The 18,654-nt window shown below is 42.2% G+C and overlaps 1 protein-coding gene across 3 annotated transcripts in view; it reads left to right on the top strand.

The window, feature by feature from the left end:
- The window catches only part of NUP153 (nucleoporin 153), a 95,257-nt gene that overhangs the window by 4,247 nt on the left and 72,356 nt on the right, over positions 1-18,654 (top strand). For all 3 annotated transcript variants that reach the window (XM_030816426.1, XM_003263547.4, NM_001308667.1), the window contains 1 exon segment: positions 14,793-15,015. In XM_030816426.1, the coding sequence (XP_030672286.1) occupies positions 14,793-15,015 (223 nt within the window).

The raw sequence follows: 18,654 nt of genomic DNA, 5'->3' as shown, positions 1-18,654 counted from the left end.
TTTCTTGTCTTTTCTCTTTTTTCTTTTTTTGAGACGGAGTTTTGCATTTGTTGCCCAGGCTGGAGTGCAGTGGCGCAATCTCGGCTCAGTGCAACTCTGCCTTCTGGGTTCAAGCTATTCTCCTGCCCCAGCCTCCCAAGTAGCTGGCATTACAGGCATGCGCCACCACAAATGGCTAATTTTTTTTTTTTTTTTTTGAGACGGAGTCTCGCTCTGTCACCCAGGCTGGAGTGCAGGGGCGCATTCTCTGCTCACTGCAACGTCTGCCTTCCGAGTTCAAGCTATTCTCCTGCCTCAGCCTCCCGAGTAGCTGGCATTACAGGCATGCGCCACCACAAACGGCTATTTTTTTTTTTTTTTTTTTTTTTTGAGACGGAGTCTCGCTCTGTCACCCAGGCTGGAGTGCAGTGGCGTGATCTCTGCTCACTGTAAGCTCTGCTTCCCGGGTTCACGCCATTCTTCTGCCTCAGCCTCCCGAGTAGCTGGGACTACAGGCGCCTGCCACCGCGTCTGGCTAATTTTATATTTTTAGTAGAGATGGGGTTTCTCCATGTTGGTCAGGCTGGTCTCGAACTCCTGACCTCAGGTGATCCTCCCACCTTGGCCTCCCAAAGTGCTGGTATTACAGGCATGAGCTACCTTGCCTGGCCAGAAATGGTGTCATTTTTCTAGTTGGGAGTGAATAGGTCACTGAAGAGAATGTGGTTAATTCCTGTCTTCCTTTTCCATTTCCTTTTTGTTCAGATTGTCAGGCACAGAAAGTCAGCTCTTTGGACAGGTCAAGCTGCTTGCTTTTCTTAGTAGCCACTACAAAAAACTTGAGCCCATGGGCAAACCAGAACCTTGCCTCTGGCAGAACCTACTGCCACCTCCTTGTGAGAGGAAGCAACTTATTTTTGCCCTTTTTGTCCTGGGGTGGGGGTGGGGTGGGGTGGTGTGGGGAATGTGCTTCAGACTTTTATCTTCTGATTTAGAGATAAGGGTCTCTGCCTTTAATCCTCCTAGATATAGTTTGTCTTACAAGTCAGTTCCTGCATTTAGCTTTTTTTTTTTTTCCCCCTTAAACAGAGTCTTGCTCTGTTGCCCAGGCTGGAGTGCAGTGGCACAATCTTAGCTCACTGCAACCTCTGCCTTCCGGGTTCAAGCAGTTCTCCTGCCTCAGCTCTTGAGTAGCTGGGATTACAGGCGCAGGCCACCACACCTGGCTAATTTTTGTATTTTTGTATTTTTTTTTTTTTTTTTTTTAGATGGAGTCTTGCTCTGTCACCCAGGCTGGAGTGCAGTGGTGCGACCTCGGCTCACTGCAACCTCTGCCTCCCGGGTTCAAGCGATTCTCTGCCTCAGCCTCCTGAGTAGCTGGGATTATAGGCACCTACCACCACGCCTGGCTAATTTTTGTATTTTTAGTAGAGACAGGGTTTCACCATCTTGGCCAAGCTGTTCTTGAACTCCTGACCTCCTGATCCACCTGCCTTGGTCTCCCAAAGTGCTAGGATTACAGGCGTGAGCTAGCGCACCCGGCCTAATTTTTGTATTTTTAATAGAGACTGGGTTTCACCAATTTGGCCAGGCTGATCTCCAACTCCTTACCACGTGGTCTGGCTTCCTTGGCCTCTCAGAGTGCTGGGATTATAAGCATGAGCCACTGTGGTTGGCGCATTTAGCTTTTTTTTTTAGACAGAGTTTCGCTCTTGTTGCCCAGGCTGGAGTGCAGCGGCACCATCTTGGCTCACTGCAACCTCCGCCTCCCGGGTTCAAGCAACTCTCCTGCTTCAGCCTCCCAAGTAGCTGGAATTACAGGCATGCGCCACCACGCCCAGCTAATTTTGTATTTTTAGTAGGGATGGGTTTTCTCCATATTGGTCAGGCTGGTCTCGAACTCCCGACCTCAAGTGATCCATCCACCTGCCTTGGCCTCCCAAAGTGCTGGGATTACAGGCATGAGCCACTGCTTAGCTATTTTTAAAAAGGGGAAGGAAACCTCTTTATCAGTAGCTTAGATGAGGGGTCAGTAAACTTCTTCTGAAAGGGACACTGATAGTAAATTTTTAGGCTTTGCTGTGGTAAATTGTCCTTTTTTTTTGTTTTTAACAATCCTTTAGCAAATGTAAAAACCATTCTTAGCTTGTATGAAAAAAGGCCAAGGTCTGAATTTGGCCCAGCCCACAGATCATGGTTTGCTATACCATGGTTTATATGATAGTATTGTTTTTATTTGTTTTGGTAGCTTCTTTGTGATACTTTGTCCCAAATAAGTATGTCCTGCCTGGTATCTGATAGCTGGAGTGTTCTCAGATTTGAAAAGGAGGGATATTTAGAGATTGAATATTTAAATCATTCCAGAAGTCACCAAGTTTCTGACTTTTATTTTGTCCTTATTTGCTTTATCCTAGATGCTTAATATAATCAGAGGGAATAGAAATGGAAACATTGATAGGATTGGATAGTTGATAGGATAGTTGTTAGGAAAAAATTGTGGTGTAATGGAGTCAGCCTGAGTTTGGATCCCTGTTCTACCTGGACTTGGACAAGTTAATTTACTCATCTGTAAAGTGAAAATTGTTGTGGAGGTTAAATGGGACAAGTGAAGCTTTTAGAACAGGACCTGGCATATGTATATAAGTAAGGAGTTATTAAAAATTGAGTCCTTACTATATATATGCAATTGAAATTTGAAATTATATAGAACTGTTTGATTTAGGGTCTTTTTTTTTTTTTGTGGGAGACCAGAGTTTTATTATTACTCAAATTAGTCTCCTGATTTAGGGTCTTCACATTGTCTCTGAATTTTCCTGCTTCTTTTCAGAAGTTTTTTTCCTTTAGGTGACTAAATTCAATACTTGCATGTATTAAATTGTTTAATGCAAAGTAGGTCTTTTGTTTGTGATAAGAGGTTTTGCGTGGTATTATATTAATTTACTTAATTTTTTTAAGTGATAGAAAAGCCCACTTGCTGTATTCATTTTCTGGGAAGTCCCTGACAAGGCAGATATCTTAGTTTGAAGTAAAATTAAAACTGTAGTCTGATGTCACTAATTAAAACTGTTTTCTTTTTTTTTTTTTTTTTGAGACAATCTAACTCTGTCACCAAGGCCTGAGTGCCATGGTGTGATCTTGGCTCACTGCAGTCTCCACCTCCCAGGCTTAAGGGATTCTCCTGCTTCAGCCTCCTGAGTAGCTGGGATTACAAGCGTGTGTCACCACGCCTGGCTGTTGTATTTTTAGTAGACATGGGGTTTCACCATGTTGGTCTGGTGGTCTCAAACTTCTGACCTCAAGTGATCTGCCCTCCTCGGCTTCCTAAAGTGCTGGGATTACAGGCGTGAGCCACCTCACCCGGCCAAAACCATTTTCATTAGGCAGAGTATTATTGCAAAGATTGTAATTATCTTGTATTTTCTTTTTTTCTTTTTTTTTGAGACGAGTCTCGCCCTGTTATCCAGGCTGAAGTGCAGTGGTGCGATTTTGGCTCACTGCAACCTCCGCCTCCCGGGTTTGAGTGATTCTCCTGCCTCAGCCTTTGGAGTAGCACGCACCATTATGCCTGGCTAATTTTTTTTTTTTTTTTTTTTTTTTGAGACGGAGTCTCGCTCTGTCGCCCAGGCTGGAGTTCAGTGGCGCAATCTTGGCTCACTGCAAGCTCCGCCTCCCGGGGTCACGCCATTCTCCTGCCTCAGCCTCTCCGAGTAGCTGGGACTACAGGCGCCCGCCACCACGCCCGGCTAATTTTTTATATTTTTAGTAGAGACTGGGTTTCACCGTGGTCTCGATCTCCTGACGTCGTGATTCGCCCGCCTCGGCCTCCCAAAGTGCTGGGATTCCAAGCGTGAGCCACTGCGCCCGGCCCTTGCCTGGCTAAGTTTTTATATCTTTAGTAGAGACAGGGTTTCGCCATGTTGGCCAGGCTGGTCTCGAAGTCCTGACCTCGTGATCTGCCTGCCTCAGCCTCCCAAGGTGTTGGGATTACAGGCATGAGCCACCACGCCCGGCTATCTTGTATTTTCAAAAAAAAATTATTTGTAGCTATTTAGCTTATCTTCATGGTTATAATATATTTTTAAAAGATTCTTCTGTGTTGGGAAGCCTGGTTTCAAGTCTTGCTGACACATACAATTTACTGTCAGAAACAGGATGATAGAATGCCTTTTCTATCTATAGATATTTCAGTTTGCTTGATTTTACTTATCTTTTTCATAGTGTGATTTAAGAAATAAACTCTTACTCCCAATTTTCAAACATGTTACATGAGAAAAAGTGTGATAGTATGTTTTAGTGAGTTTAACTACTGTGAGCTTTAATTTTCTTTTTTTTTTTTTTTTGAGACAGAGTCTCACTCTGTTGCCCAGGCTGGAGTGCAATGGCACGATCTTGGCTCACTGCAACCTCCGCCCCCGCCAGGGTTCAAGTGATTCTCCTGCTTCAGGCTCCCAGCTCATTTTTTTTTTTTTTCTTTGAGGCAGAGTCTCGCTCTGTCGCCCAAGCTGGAGTGCAGTGGCGCGATCTCGGCTCACTGCTAGGTCTGCCTCCCGGGTTCGTGCCATTCTCCTGCCTCAGCCTCCCAAGTAGCTGGGACTACAGGCACCTGCCACCACACCCCGCTAATTTTTTGTATTTTTATTAGAGATGGGGTTTCACCATGTTAGCCAGGATGGTCTCAATCTCCTGACCTCATGATCCGGCCACCTCAGCCTCCCAAAGTGCTGGGGTTACAGGCGTGAGCCACCACACCTGGCCGCTCCCAGCTAATTTTTGTATTTTTTCGGTAGAGGCGGGGTTTCACCATGTTCCCCAGGCTCATCTCCAACTCCTGGACTGAAGCAGAACCCCCGCCTCGGCCTCCAAAGCACTGAGATTACAGGCGTGAGCCGCCGTGCTTGGACCTGCATCTAGTTTCAATAATCTGAATTTAACATCCAAATCTAAGACATTATTGGTTGTATTTTATAAGCCTATGCCATTCAGCAGTGAAGTTTACCCTATCCAATCAGTCCAAGTCCTCTAGCCATTTAAAATATTTTTCTAGCTAAAGAATTAAAAACCTCCCTGGCAGAATAAGATTCCAGAAGCTTAAAACTGATGATGGACTGTGTTTGATATTTATAGTTAAAGATCCAGTGAAATTATTTGAGAAAGGAGATTTTATAATCTGAACACTGCTAAGGATAATGTGAAGAAAAGGGAGTTGAACAGAACTGAAGTCAAGAAAACTAGTAGGAAGAAAAGAGTTTTGTATAAAAGAAGGAAGGATATATAGGAATGACAAGGAGTTGGCCATATTGAAAAGATAACTCTGGTTATTCATGTGAAAAGGTTTATAAAGAAAGAATGTCGTTAATTACAAATGAGTTCTGAGTTAGTGTTATAGAATAGCCTTCCCCCACCCCAGCTGCCTTTCATTAATCCTTTTTTTTTTTTTTTTTGAGTTGGAGTCTCGCTCAGTTGCCCAGGCTGGAGTGCAGTGATGTGATCTCGGCTTACTGCAACCTCTGCCTCCTGGGTTCAAGCAATTCTCCCTCCCTCAGCCTCTAAAGTAGCTGGGATTACAGGTGCCTGCCACCACGCCTGGCTAATTTTTGTATTTTTAAATGGAGACAGAGTTTCGCCATGTTGGCCAGGCTTGTCTTGAACTCCTGACCTCAGGTGACCTGTCCGCCACAGCCTCCCAAAGTGCTGGGATTACAGGCATGAGCCACTGCGCCCAACTCATTAATCCTTCAACTCAGGTTAAATACAATTTGAAAAGCTAATGTATTCACAGTACCTTATACACTGAATGTTCCTGATATGTATGTAGTATTGAATTCTAATCCCGATTGAATTTTTAATTAGTCTAAATCTCAGTGGCATTTTTGACATGTTTTGCCAAATGAAGAACCCTTCTTTCTTTGAGAGAGAATACCCAGTGGATTTAGCCAGTTCACATTCTAAAATTCACTCCTTTAATCCTTGAACTTAAATTTATTATTTATGATTATGAAGTGTAGACTTTGCTTTAGGGCCACAGAGTATTTTTTAAGATTTATTTATTTATTTTTTTTAAGACGGAGTCTTGCTCTGTAGCCCAGGCTGGAGTGCAGTGGCGTGATCTGGCCTCACTGCAACCTCCGTCTCCCAGGTTCAAGTGATTCTCCTGCCTCAGCCTCCTGGGTAGCTGGGATTACAGGCGCATACCACCCGCCCAGCTAATTTTTGTAGTTTTAGTAGAACTGGTATTTCACCATGTTGGTCAGGCTGGTCTCAAACTCCTGACCTCAAGTGATCTGCCTGCCTTGGCCTCGCAGTGTGCTAGGATTAGAGACGTAAGCTACTGCACCTGGCTGTTTTTTAAGATTTTATTTATTTACTTTTTATTTTATTTTTTTGAGATGGAGTCTTGCTCTGTGGCCCAGGCTGGAGTGCAGTGGCGCGATCTTGGCTCACTGCAAGCTCCGCCTCCCAGGTTCACGCCATTCTCCTGCCTCAGCCTCCCGAGTAGCTGGGACTACAGGCACCCACCACCACACCTGGCTAATTTTTTATATTTTTAGTAGAGGTGGGGTTTCACTGTGTTAGCCAGGATGGTCTTGATCTCCTGACCTCGTGATCCACCCGCGTCGGCCTCCCAAAGTGCTGGGATTACAGGCGTGAGCCACCGTGCCTGGCCTTGTTTTTAAATCTTAAAACACTCTTCAGGTCCATACAGAAAGCTTATTTCCCTCACGCCTGCTTATTTCCTGTAAAGACCTGAAGAACTCTTCTCTCAAGAACTCCTGAAAACATAGGTGGGTTACATGGGGCCTTCCTTGGTAGTAAGGTCAAAGGAACCTTTTCTTCGGTAAGAAAACCGTTTTTCCTCTTGTCAGACTCCTTTTATTCTTGTTAGTGGCTGAAGTCTTTAGTACTTCAAAACTCTTTTAAAAAACTGCCAGTCAAGGAGGTACCTCTCCAGATGTGTTTGGTAGGCAGGGTCCCTTAACTCTTTTTTTGGGTTTGTTTGTTTGTTTTGAGACAGTTTCACTCTTGTCGCCCAGGCTGGAGTGAAATGGCACGATCAGCTGGAACGTCAACTTCATTTTATTTTCAAAAAAATTGTTTCAGTATTTTCTTTTTCTTTTTTTTGAAACGGAGTCTGGCTCTGTCACCCAGGCTGGAGTGACAGCTCACTGCAAGCTCCACCTCCCGGGTTCACGCCATTCTCCTGCCTCAGCCTCCGGAGAAGCTGGGACTACAGGCGCCCGCCACCATGCCCAGCTATTTTTTTGTATTTTTAGTAGAGATGGGGTTTCACCGTGTTAGCCAGGATGGTCTCGATCTCCTGACTTCATGATCCGCCCACCTTGGCCTCCTAAAGTGCTGGGATTACAGGCATGAGCCACCGTGCCTGGCCCCCCCTTAACTCTTGATAGTCTCCTTTCCAATACTGTGCATAAGATTTCTTTTCCGTGTAGTTTTTAAAAAATTTCTAATGTCTTGTAGTTGGCTGTGCATCATAAACACATATTCTGTGTAAGTCTTTAACGGTGGAAATCAACTCGAAGGTAGGCTTTTATGTTAACTTCTCATTGATTTTTCAGAGTTGATATTAAAAAGATGTTTATAAATATGTGTTTGGTAGACAATAAGATACTAATTAAAATGGTGGTCTTTTAGGTAAAATTCTATTGTAGTTAAGCTTATAATCATGGTTATGTTTACCAAGGCCTTAATTAGAATAACAGGTCACTGAGTTTTTGATGGCTTTGGTATAGTGGTTCTCAAACATTAATTTGCACAAGAATCAAATTCAAGAGCTTATTAAAATAAATTTGCCTTTCTAACGCGCTCATAGGCTACACCAATGCTGCTGATCTGAGAACTACACTTTGAGAACCAGTGTTTTAGTCCTTTTATAAGTGACTAGATATATAAACTACAGAACTGAAGATTACACAGATTGTCACACATGGATATGCACACAATTTAAAGGGAATTTTGTGAGATTTAAAGCTATTTTAAGTTTTATTAGATTTTGCATTTATTGATAAGGTTACCAGAAGCTTTGAATTGCATGTTCCGAGGACATGCCTGTATTTGGGTCTTAGCACCTTTTTGTTTCTTCAGTCCATAATTCTTCCCTCTCTCTCTCTCTTTTTTTTTTTTCTTGAGACAGAGTCTCGCTTTGTTGCTCAGGCTGGAGTGCAGTGGCGTAAACTCAGCTCACTGCAACCTCTGCCTCCCGGGTTCAAGCGATTCTCCTACCTCAGCCTTCCAAGTAGCTGGGTCTACAGGTGCCCACCACCATGCCCGGCTAATTTTTTTTTTGTATTTTTGGTACAGACGGGGTTTCACTATGTTGGCCAGGCTGGTCTTGAACTTCTGACCTTGTGATTCTCCCGCTTCAGCCTCCCAAAGTGCTGGGATTACAGGAGTAAGCCACCGTGGCCCCAGCCCCATCCTTTATTTCTTTTTCTTTTCTTTTCTTTTTTTTTGTGAGACGGAGTCTTGCTCTGTCACCTAGGCTGGAGTGCAATGGCATGATCCTGACTCACTGCAACCTCCGCCTCCCAGGTTCAAGCGATTCTTCCCCCTCAGCTTCCTGAGTAGCTAGGATTACAGGCATCACCATCATGCCCAGCTAAATTTTGTATTTCTGTAGAGACAGGGTTTCACCATTTTGGCCAGGCTGGTCTTGAACTCTTGACCTCAGGTGATCCGCCCGCATCGGCTTCCGGAAGTGCTGGGATTACAGGCGTGAGCCACCGCGCCCAGCTCCTGTCCTTTATTTCTTTATCCCAACCTTCATCTCTGTAAAACAGTACATAAATGGACCAGAAAAGAGTCTTTATCCTGGTGAATATTTTAGAATCTATACTAACTCATGGAGGTAAAGGCAAACGTTGCTATTCTTCATTCAATCAATACTTATTGATCACATACCACATGTCAAGCATTAAATACAGAGGATACAGCAGTGAAGAAGTTCCTGCCTTCTTGGAGCTTATATTCTAAGTTTGGAAGACAAGGAAACAAGTAAACATAATATGTAACACATAAACATATAATATGGTGATTCAGTGCTATCAATAAAGTTGGTGGAATGGGATACCCAATTGTGAAAAAAATACAAAAAAATTTTTAATAAAAAATAAAGCTGGGAAGCAAAATGAGATGGGTATCCTATTATATAAGCAAAGACCTGAAAAAGTAAAGAGGCCATGCAAATTTCTGCTAGAGAAGTATTAGGCCAGGCGCGGTGGTGGCGCACTTTGGGAGTGCTGGCATTACAGGCTGGAGTGCAGTGGCACGATCTCAGCTCACTGCAACCTCTGCCTCCCGGGTTCAAACGATTTTTCTGCTTCAGCCTTCCTAGTAGCTGGGATTACAGGATTGTGCCACCACACCCAGCTCATTTTTGTATTTTTAGTAGAGGTAGGGTTTCACCATGTTGGCCAGGCTGGTCTCAGCTCCTAACTTCAAGTGATCTGCCCGCCTCGGCCTCACAAAGTGCTGGGATTACAGGTGTGAGCCACTGGGCCTGGCCTCAAAGGAAGTATCTTTAAGAAGGGTCTACTTTGAGATATGCTGGTGGTTAATGGAATAAATACAGGATAGCAAGACACCCAGAGACTAATAGCAGAATGCTACTACCTTCTCTAGGACTGGAAGAATAAAGGGAAGAAATGCTGTAACTGGAGTGGAGGGGTGCCGGAGTGATAGTTTTGGAGATGGAGCAAGATATAAGCAGGGAGGAGCACAGAAGAAAGACCTCTCTTTACTCCCATTCTCTAATACCTAGTGTTGTCTAATATCTCTCATGGGGCAGTCTTACCAGAAACCAGTTGGTAGTGCAGTCCATAGAAACAGCCTATCAAAAATGGGCTGAGAAAAGGGCAAGTGGATACCAGCACAGCATCAAATTTGTGATTTTATAAGTGTGTGTGTGTGTGTGTGTGTGTGTGTGTAGGGAAAAGCTAAATTTTAAGAAAAGTGAGCAGACTTAAATAAAAACTTTAAATCCACGTGAGTGGATTCAGAGAAAAACAGCACAGGTGAAAATCATGGCTACAGTTTGGGAAACACCAGGAAAATAATTTTATGAACTGTATGTATTTAGCACAGTCTAAAATGGTCTGTAAGATTTGTTTACCTGATTCACTTTAGAATATTTTCATTATAATCTTAAATATTGTCTGACTAGTGCTCCACATATTTTTTCTAGACAACTGAAGATTAAGCCTTTCAATAATGCACAATTTTATTCAGCTGTTTTGGAGGGGCTTCTCTAAAATGTATCTTAATTTCCTGAAATGTATCTTATTTCCAATACTAGAATCACTTCAGAGGGCTTGATAAAACAGGTGGGACCTACCTCTGAAGAGTTTATCCTTTAGTAGGGCTGGAGAAGGACCTGGGATGATGCTGATAATACTGCTAAAAAGGGATCACACTTTGAGGACCACTCAATTATATTAAGCTTAATTTAACTTTTTCTTAATGACTTAGTGTCATTTAACCTACAAAGGTATATTTGGGTATTGAAACACAAGGATGTTTGTTCCTTCATACTGGTTCCAGGTCCGTTTTATTATTTTCCTTCTTTCTTCCCATCCTCCCTCCTTTCTTTTTGTCTTTTTTTTTTTTTTTTTTTTTTTTAGAGACAGGGTCTCTGTCACCCAGGCAGGAGTGCAGTGGCACAATCACAGCTGACTACAACCTTGAATTCCTAGGCTCAAGTGATTCTCCTGTCTCAGCCTCCCAAGTAGCTAAGACTACAGGCCTGTGCCACACTTCTAGCTAATATAGTCTGCATTCCTTTTTACTCCTCATGCTGTCATTCACTGTGCCACTAGTAATGTCTCTGTCTCACTGTTCCTGTATTAAGCTCTTCTGGGCTGAGACTAGATAAGTTGGTTAAATTTTAGTATAGAAAATAGGTCTGTAATCTAAGTTCATGTATTTTAGTGAATGAGCTTTATTATATCCACTTTGACCAGTTTTGTTTTCTAATTATTTTTGAAGATACCTAATGCTGCCACATAAGGGATCTATGAGTGAGGGTGGTGCCAATTTAAAGTTGTTCTATACTTGCCTTCCAGTTGGATAGGGATCACAGGGATCTTTGATACTTTTAGTAGCTAAACACCTTACTTGAAGTCCACAAAAAATTTTTTAAATCGACATTAAATTCTAGAATTGCTATAGCTGGATGTGGTAGTCGGCCTGTAGTCCTAGCTACTTGGAAGGCTGAGATGAGAGCCCAGGAGTTTGAGGCTGCAGTGGGCCATGATCACGTGCCATTGCACTCTATCTGGTATGACACAGGTCTGTGGAAAAAAAAAAATTCTTGCTATAGTGCTTTAGCTAGCCTGTCACCTATATCAAGTATGTCTTTGTTTTTAAGTCTTTTTTTGTTTTTCTGAGCTGGAGTCTCGCAGTGTCGCCCAGGCTGGAGTGCAATGACCCGACCTTGGCTCACTGTAACGTCTATCTCCCAGGTTCAAGCGATTCGCCTGCCTCAGCCTCTCTAGTAACTGGAATTACAGGCATACACCATCATGCCTAACTAATTTTTGTATTTTTAGTAGATATGGGGTTTTGCCATGTTGGCCAGGCTGCTCTCCAACTCCTGGCCTCAAGTGATCCACCAGCCTCAGCCTCCCAAAGTGCTGAGATTACAGGCGTGAGCCACCACGCCCAGCCTTAAGTCTGTCTTAAACTGTATTATAGCTTGTAAACACTTTCAAGTCTTGAAGTATGGAAATGGGATAAGTAACTAGTATTAGGTGTGTTTTTACAAATATTAAATATTGGATATAGGTATATAGGCTTTCTTTCCATAGTAACTAATACTGTGTAATATTAGCAAAGAAAAAGGGAACAGTGAATTGGTGTTCAGTAGTTAGTGTTCTAGAACTTGGCTTCATGTGTTTGATAGAGCTTACTTGTAGATCTATTGAAAATTTGCACAATACATGGAAGAATAATTACATGCTTCCCAGTTGTTACCTATACCTTCTCTTTTTTTCTTTCTTTTTTTTTTAAGACGGAATCTCACTTTTGCTCTGTTGCCCAGTGCAATGGCGTGATCTCAGCTCACTGCAACCTCCATCTGCCAGCTCCAAGCAATTCTGCTGCCTCAGCCTCCTGAGTAGCTGGGATTACAGATGCGCACCACCACACCTGGCTAATTTTTTTTTTTTGTATTTTTAGTAGAGACGGGGTTTCATCATATTGGTCAGGCTGGTCTTGAACTCCTGATCTCATGATCCACCCACCTCGGCCTCCCAAAGTGCTGGGATTACAGGCATGAGCCACCGCGCCTGGCTACCTTTTCACATAGTAAGGAAATTACTATTCAAGTGCGTGTATCAGAAATGTCTTCCATTTTTTTTGTTGGCAGGATATTTTAAGGCCTCTGTCTTGAGTTTCCCTTCTAGGTAGATTTATATATTCTGCCTTGATTTTATTGTTTTCTGTACCTACTGAGTCATTTTTTTCCTTTCTTTGACTCTTTCTTTGAAACCCTACTAACTCTGCTTTGTGAAATAAATTGTTGCCTAAAATTGGTTACCTTACCCCAGTTTGTTTATTGCCAGCTTTTTTCCTTGTTAGTAAAAAAGTTTTCAGTATGTTTCTGTTATACCTTGTAAATTGATACATGCCTTCACATTATTTCATTTGATTTTCATTATAATTAGTATAAGTAATAGGAGGCACTGTTATTTTACCTAGAGTAAATCAAAGTACAGGGAGGTCCTCAAATTTTACCCTAGGTCCTGGCAATCCCAAAGCCCATACTTTTTTTTTTTTTTTTTTTTTTTTTTTTTTGAGACGGAGTCTCACTCTGTTGCCCAAGCTGGAGTGCAGTGGCGCGACCTCGGCTCACTGCAAGGTCTGCCTCCCGGGTTCATGCCATTCTCCTGCCTCAGCCTCCCGAGTAGCTGAGACTACACGTGCCCGCCACCACACCCGGCTAATTTTTTGTATTTTTAGTAGAGATGGGGTTTCACCGTGTTAGCCAGGATGGTCTCAATCTCCTGACCTCGTGATCCGCCCACCTCGGCCTCCCAAAGTACTGGGATTACAGGCGTGAGCCCAAAGCCCATACTTTTACTCTGTCTTAGATATACTGTGGTAGTTGTGTTTCTACTTTGGGCAAGTTATTTAACCTCATTGTCTCTCTCTTTTTTTTTTTTTTTTTGAGACGGAGTCTCGCTCTGTCACCCAGGCACCCAGGCTGGAGTGCGGTGGCGCAATTTCGGCTCACCGCAAGCTCCGCCTCCCGGGTTCACGCCATTCTCCTGCCTCAGCCTCTCCAAGTAGCTGGGACTACAGGCGCCCGCCACCATGCCCAGCTAATTTTTTGTATTTTTTTAGTAGAGACGGGGTTTCACCGTGGTCTCGATCTCCTGACCTCGTGATCCGCCCGCCTCGGCCTCCCAAAGTGCTGGGATTACAAGCGTGAGCCACCGCGCCCGGCCGAACCTCATTGTCTCTCTTATTCATAAGGTGGGAATATTAGTTCATAAAGTTATGGTGAGGATTAAACTGAATAATATGTATAAATTGCTTAGAATAGTAATACTGAAAGCTATTATACCACATTACTTTCCCTTTCTCCTTTTAAAAGTTACCATAATAGCTGGGCACGGTGGCTCATGCTTGTAATCCCAGCACTTTGGGAGGCAGAGGTGGGCGGATCAACTGAGGTCGGGAGTTCGAGACCAGCCTGACCAACTTGGAGAAACACCGTCTCTACTAAAAATACAAAATTAGCTAGGCGTGGTGTAATTCCAGCTAATTGGGAGGCTGAGGCAGGAGAATCAATTGAACTAGGGAGGCGGAGGTTGTGGTGAGCCGAGATCGTGCCGTTGCACTCCAGCCTAGGCAACAAGAGCGAAACTCCGTCTCAAAAAAAAAAAAAGTTACCGTAATAAAATTAATCATTGAGATTTTCAGCCAACACTTGCTGTAGTGTAATTTCAACATCAGAAAAGGTTTTAGATTGTTTCTTGAGTTTATTTTTGTTGGATTAATTTTTTGTTTGTTTGTTTTGTTTTGCTTTTTGAGATGGAGTTTTGCTCTTGTTGCCCAGGCTAGAGTGCCATGGTGCAGTCTGGGCTCCCTGTAACCTCTGTCTCCTGGATTTAAGCAATTTTCCTGCCTCAGCCTCCTGAGTAGCTGGGATTATAGGCATGAGCCACCATGCCCTGCTAATTTTTTGTATTTTTAGTAGAGATGGGGTTTCTCCATGTTGGTCAGGCTGGTCTCGAACTCCCGACCTCAGGTGATCTGCCCACCTCAGCCCCCCAAAGTGCTAGGATTACAGGCATGAGCCACCTCGCTCGTCCAGATTGTTTTAGTTCCTGTATTTTTTTTTAAACTCTCGTATTTCTATTTGTCTGAATTTTTATTTATCTTAAAGAATGTGCAGTAAAATAATTGCTTGAGAAAGCTATTGAAAGTATTGTTTATGTTTGTTTTAACATACTGGGAAAAAATGGATGCCTTTTCTCTGAGATTAAAACATGTATTATATATTAGTAAATCTAAAATTGATATTATTTGATGGCCTTTTGGGGTTTTTTTAAGGATTAGAATAATGCAGCCATTTGGTACAATTATTGCCTTATGTATGCATATAGAAGAAAGAAAGAATCTCACATCTGTAGAATTTGTGAAAACCATTATGTTAGCAGTAACTGTAGTAACTGAATTTTAGCAAACTTGTTGGACACCATTGTGTTTTGCGTGGCCTGGCTTTCAGTAAGTAGGTACTTATTTTAAAAAGATAAACTTCTAAAACTGTCACAATATGTTTTTTCTCCCAACAGGGCATTCTTAGCAGGGTTACAGAATCTGTTAAGAATATTGTGCCAGGGTGGCTACAAAGATATTTCAACAAGAATGAAGATGTATGCAGCTGTTCAACAGACACAAGCGAGGTTCCACGCTGGCCGGAAAATAAAGAAGACCATCTGATATATGCCGATGAGGAGAGCTCTCATATTACTGATGGGAGAATCACACCTGAGCCAGCAGTCAGTAATACAGAAGGTAAGTAAAATGTGGATATTTTGTCATGAATGATAGGTTTTCATGCCCTAATTTTGAAGATATTACCTAGTTATGGTAAATCTAATCAGGCGGTACGTGAACTATGTGGGAGGAGGATGATAATCAGGTTCAAATTGGATGTCTTTTTTATTTATCACTGTTTTATTTATTAAGGAAGGTTGATAAACTATATCAGTTAAGAGTGCAAGCTCTGATGTTGGATTTTGGGTTTTAATTTTTTCTTTTTTTTTTCTTTTTTTTTGTTTTTTGAGACAGAGTCTCGCTCTGTGGCCCAGGCTGGAGTGCAGGGCGCGATCTCTGCTCACTGCAAGCTCCGCCTCCCGAATTCATGCCATTCTCCTGCCTCAGCCTCCCAAGTAGCTGGGACTACAGGCGCCTGCCACCACACCTGGCTAATTTTTTTTTCTTGTATTTTTTATAGAGACAGGGTTTCACTGTATTAGCCAGGATGTTCTCGATCTCCTGACCTCATGATCCGCCTGCCTCAGCCTTCCAAAGTGCTGAGATTACAGGCGTGAGCCACCGTGCCCAGCCAATCCTATCCTTTAAAGCACAAGTTTTAAATTTCGATGAAGCCCAACTTATCTCTCAGTGTATGTTTCTTTCAGTATATATATTTTATCTTTCACTACGTTTTGAAATACATAATTACAAAACTTTTTGTAGCCCTATGTTAAAGTCTCAAATAAATAATTGATTTGGATGTATGCCCTGTTAATTTTGGTGTACTTAGTAACATCTCCCTGCCTGATTTGTCCATAGTAAAAAATAGCGATAATGAAATGGCCCTGAAAGAATGGTTTTTATTTTAGAGAAATGGCAAATCTAATTTTTCTTTGTAATGTTCAACTAGATGTATTCTTTGAATGTTCACTTACTTTTATTAGAGTAACTTAAGTTTTAATGTCTGTACTTTTCAAGATTGCTTTTAAATATATTACCAGCAGCCATCTTGAGGCTTTAGCTGGTAGATCTCTAAGCTGACTGCCTCTGTGTTACTTTCTTTTCTGGCCGGTGAAAGGGACTCTGGCTTTTCTTTTTCTGTTTCCCCCCCTCTGTTTCCTGGTTATGAGATTTGTTTCCTTTTGGTTAGAGAGTTCTAGTATATCCACAGCGACTATCTTTTCTAAGATAGCTATAGAAATGATCTTTTCTATCCTAATGAGCATATTTGTAAGGATTAACTAACTTCAAGAATTTAGGTGCGAAAGACATGGAGAGTTTCTTATTCTCTGTACAGTTTATGTGTATTTGTATTTTCATGAAAATAGCAGGATGAATTTATGCCAAGGTCAACTCAAACTGATTTTATTCATTATATTATTAAATGTATGAGGAAGATTTTCTGTTACATGTATATTATACACACGTTTGTGTATAACTTCTAAACTTTATTATGGAAAATTTTTCAACCTAGAGAAATAAAGAGGATAGTACAATGACACCCCGCACTCCCCATGCGCCCCACCTCCCCCCCACCCCCCCACCCCCGGCTCCCCATCACTGAGCTTCAACAATAATCAAGTCACGGCTGATCTTGTTTACTCTATTCGCACACCTATTTCCCTACCTTCCTACCCCCAACTAACCTGATTTATTTAGATGCAAATTGTGGGCAGTATTTTGATATCTACTTCAAAAACTTTTTAAAATTTTTTTTATTTTCTTTTTTTGAGCCAAGGTCTCACTCTGTCTCACAGGCTGGAGTGCAGTGGCACAATCTCAGCTCACTGCAACCTCCACCTCCTGGGCTCAGGTGATCCTCCCACCTCAGCCCCCCAAGTAACTGGGACTACAGGTGTGGACTACCAGGCCTGGCTAAATTTTTTTTTTTTTTTAAGTGGAGATGGGGTTTCACCATTTTGCCCAGACTGGACTCCTGAGCTGAAGCAATCTGCCTGCCTTGGCCTCCCAAAGTGCTTAGGATTACAGGTGCGAGCCACCATACCTGGCCTGCTTCAAAAACTTGATAGCATTTTTCCGCCTCATGCTTGTCTTAGATCTGAATCCTGCTATCTTAAACCTTGTAAGTCCCGGTCAGTTCTTGGTTTTTTCTTGTTTGTTTTTTTGAGATGGAGTTTCGCTCTGTTGTCCAGGCTGGAGTGCAGTGGTGCGATCTCAGGCCACTGCAACCTCTGCTTCCCAGATTCAAGCATTTCTTCTGCCTCAGCCTCCTGAGTAGCCGGGATTACAGGCACCCGCCACCACACTTGGCTAATTTTTTGTATTTTTTAGTAGAAACAGGGTTTCACCATGTTGGCCAGACAGTTCTTATAGTCTGCCTTGACCTTTGTCTACTTAATTCATACCTGCGGCCACATAAGAGTGTGACTTAAACTCCCCAATAAGATGAATATAGATCTTACTAGATATAACAGAGAAATTACAGTCATATTTACTCTGAAGCATTACACTTAAATTTGACAGTGCATTCTCAAAACAGTTATCTGTTGCTTAACTATGGGGATACGTTCTGAGAAATACATTGTTAGGCAGTTTTATCACTGCAAATATAGTGTATACTCACACTAACTTAGACAGCCTACTCTTACCTAGGCTGTAGCTTGTTCCTAGGTTACAAACCAGCACAGCCTGTTACTGTGCTGAATACTGTAGGCAATTATAATAGTGAATATTTGTGTATCTAAACATATCTAAGCATAGAAAAGATACATATGATGTAAAAGATAAAAAATAGTATGCTTGTTTAGGATACTTAATCCTAAATGAAGCTTACAGGACTGGAAGCTGCTCTGGATGAGTCAGTGAGTGAGTGGTGAGTGAATCTGAAGGCCTAGAACATTATTGTACAGTACTGTAAACTTTATAAACACTGTACACTTAGGCTATAATTTACTAAAAGATTTTTCTTCAACAATAAACCTTCACTTACTGTATCTTTATAAATAAGATATACATTTTTGAAATGTAAAGAAATGTAAAATTTTTTACTCTTGTTAAAACAGTTAGCTTAAAACATAGATTATATAGCTGTACAAAAATATTTTTAATGTCCTTATTCTCTTAAGCTTTTTTCTGTAGTACTGTTTTTTTTTCTTAACTTATCCCAGAACTTTGGGAGGCCGAGGCGGGTGGATCACGAGGTCAGGAGATTGAGACCATCCTGGCTAACACGGTGAAACCCCGTCTCTACTAAAAATACAAAAAATTAGCCAGGCATGGTGGCACACGCTTGTAGTCCCAGCTACTCTGAAGGCTGAGGCAGGAGAATGGCGTGAACCCAGGAGGCGGAGCTTGCAGTGAGCCGAGATCGCGCCACTGCATTCCAGCCTGGGCGACAGAGCGAGACTCTGTCTCAAGAAACAAAAAAAAGTTTGTTAGCAATTAAGACATGCACACATTAACCTAGCCCTACATAAAGTCAGTATCATCAATATCATGGCTTTCTACCCCCACATCTTGTCCCACTGGATACTCTTCAGGGGCAGTAACATCCATGGAGCTGTCATCTCCTATGATAACAATGCCTTCTTCTGGAATACTTCTAGAAGGACTTAGCTAAGGCTGTTTACAGTTGTCTTTTTTTTTTTTTTAAAGACAAGATCTCATTCTGTTACCCAGGCTGGAGTGCAGTGGCACCATCATGGCTCACTGCAA

Source organism: Nomascus leucogenys, chromosome 8 (assembly GCF_006542625.1).
Source record: "Nomascus leucogenys isolate Asia chromosome 8, Asia_NLE_v1, whole genome shotgun sequence".
Classification (NCBI taxonomy): Eukaryota; Metazoa; Chordata; class Mammalia; order Primates; family Hylobatidae; genus Nomascus; species Nomascus leucogenys.
The sequence above is the reverse complement of the archived record's forward strand: the minus strand, read 5'-3'. Positions and strand labels throughout refer to the sequence as shown.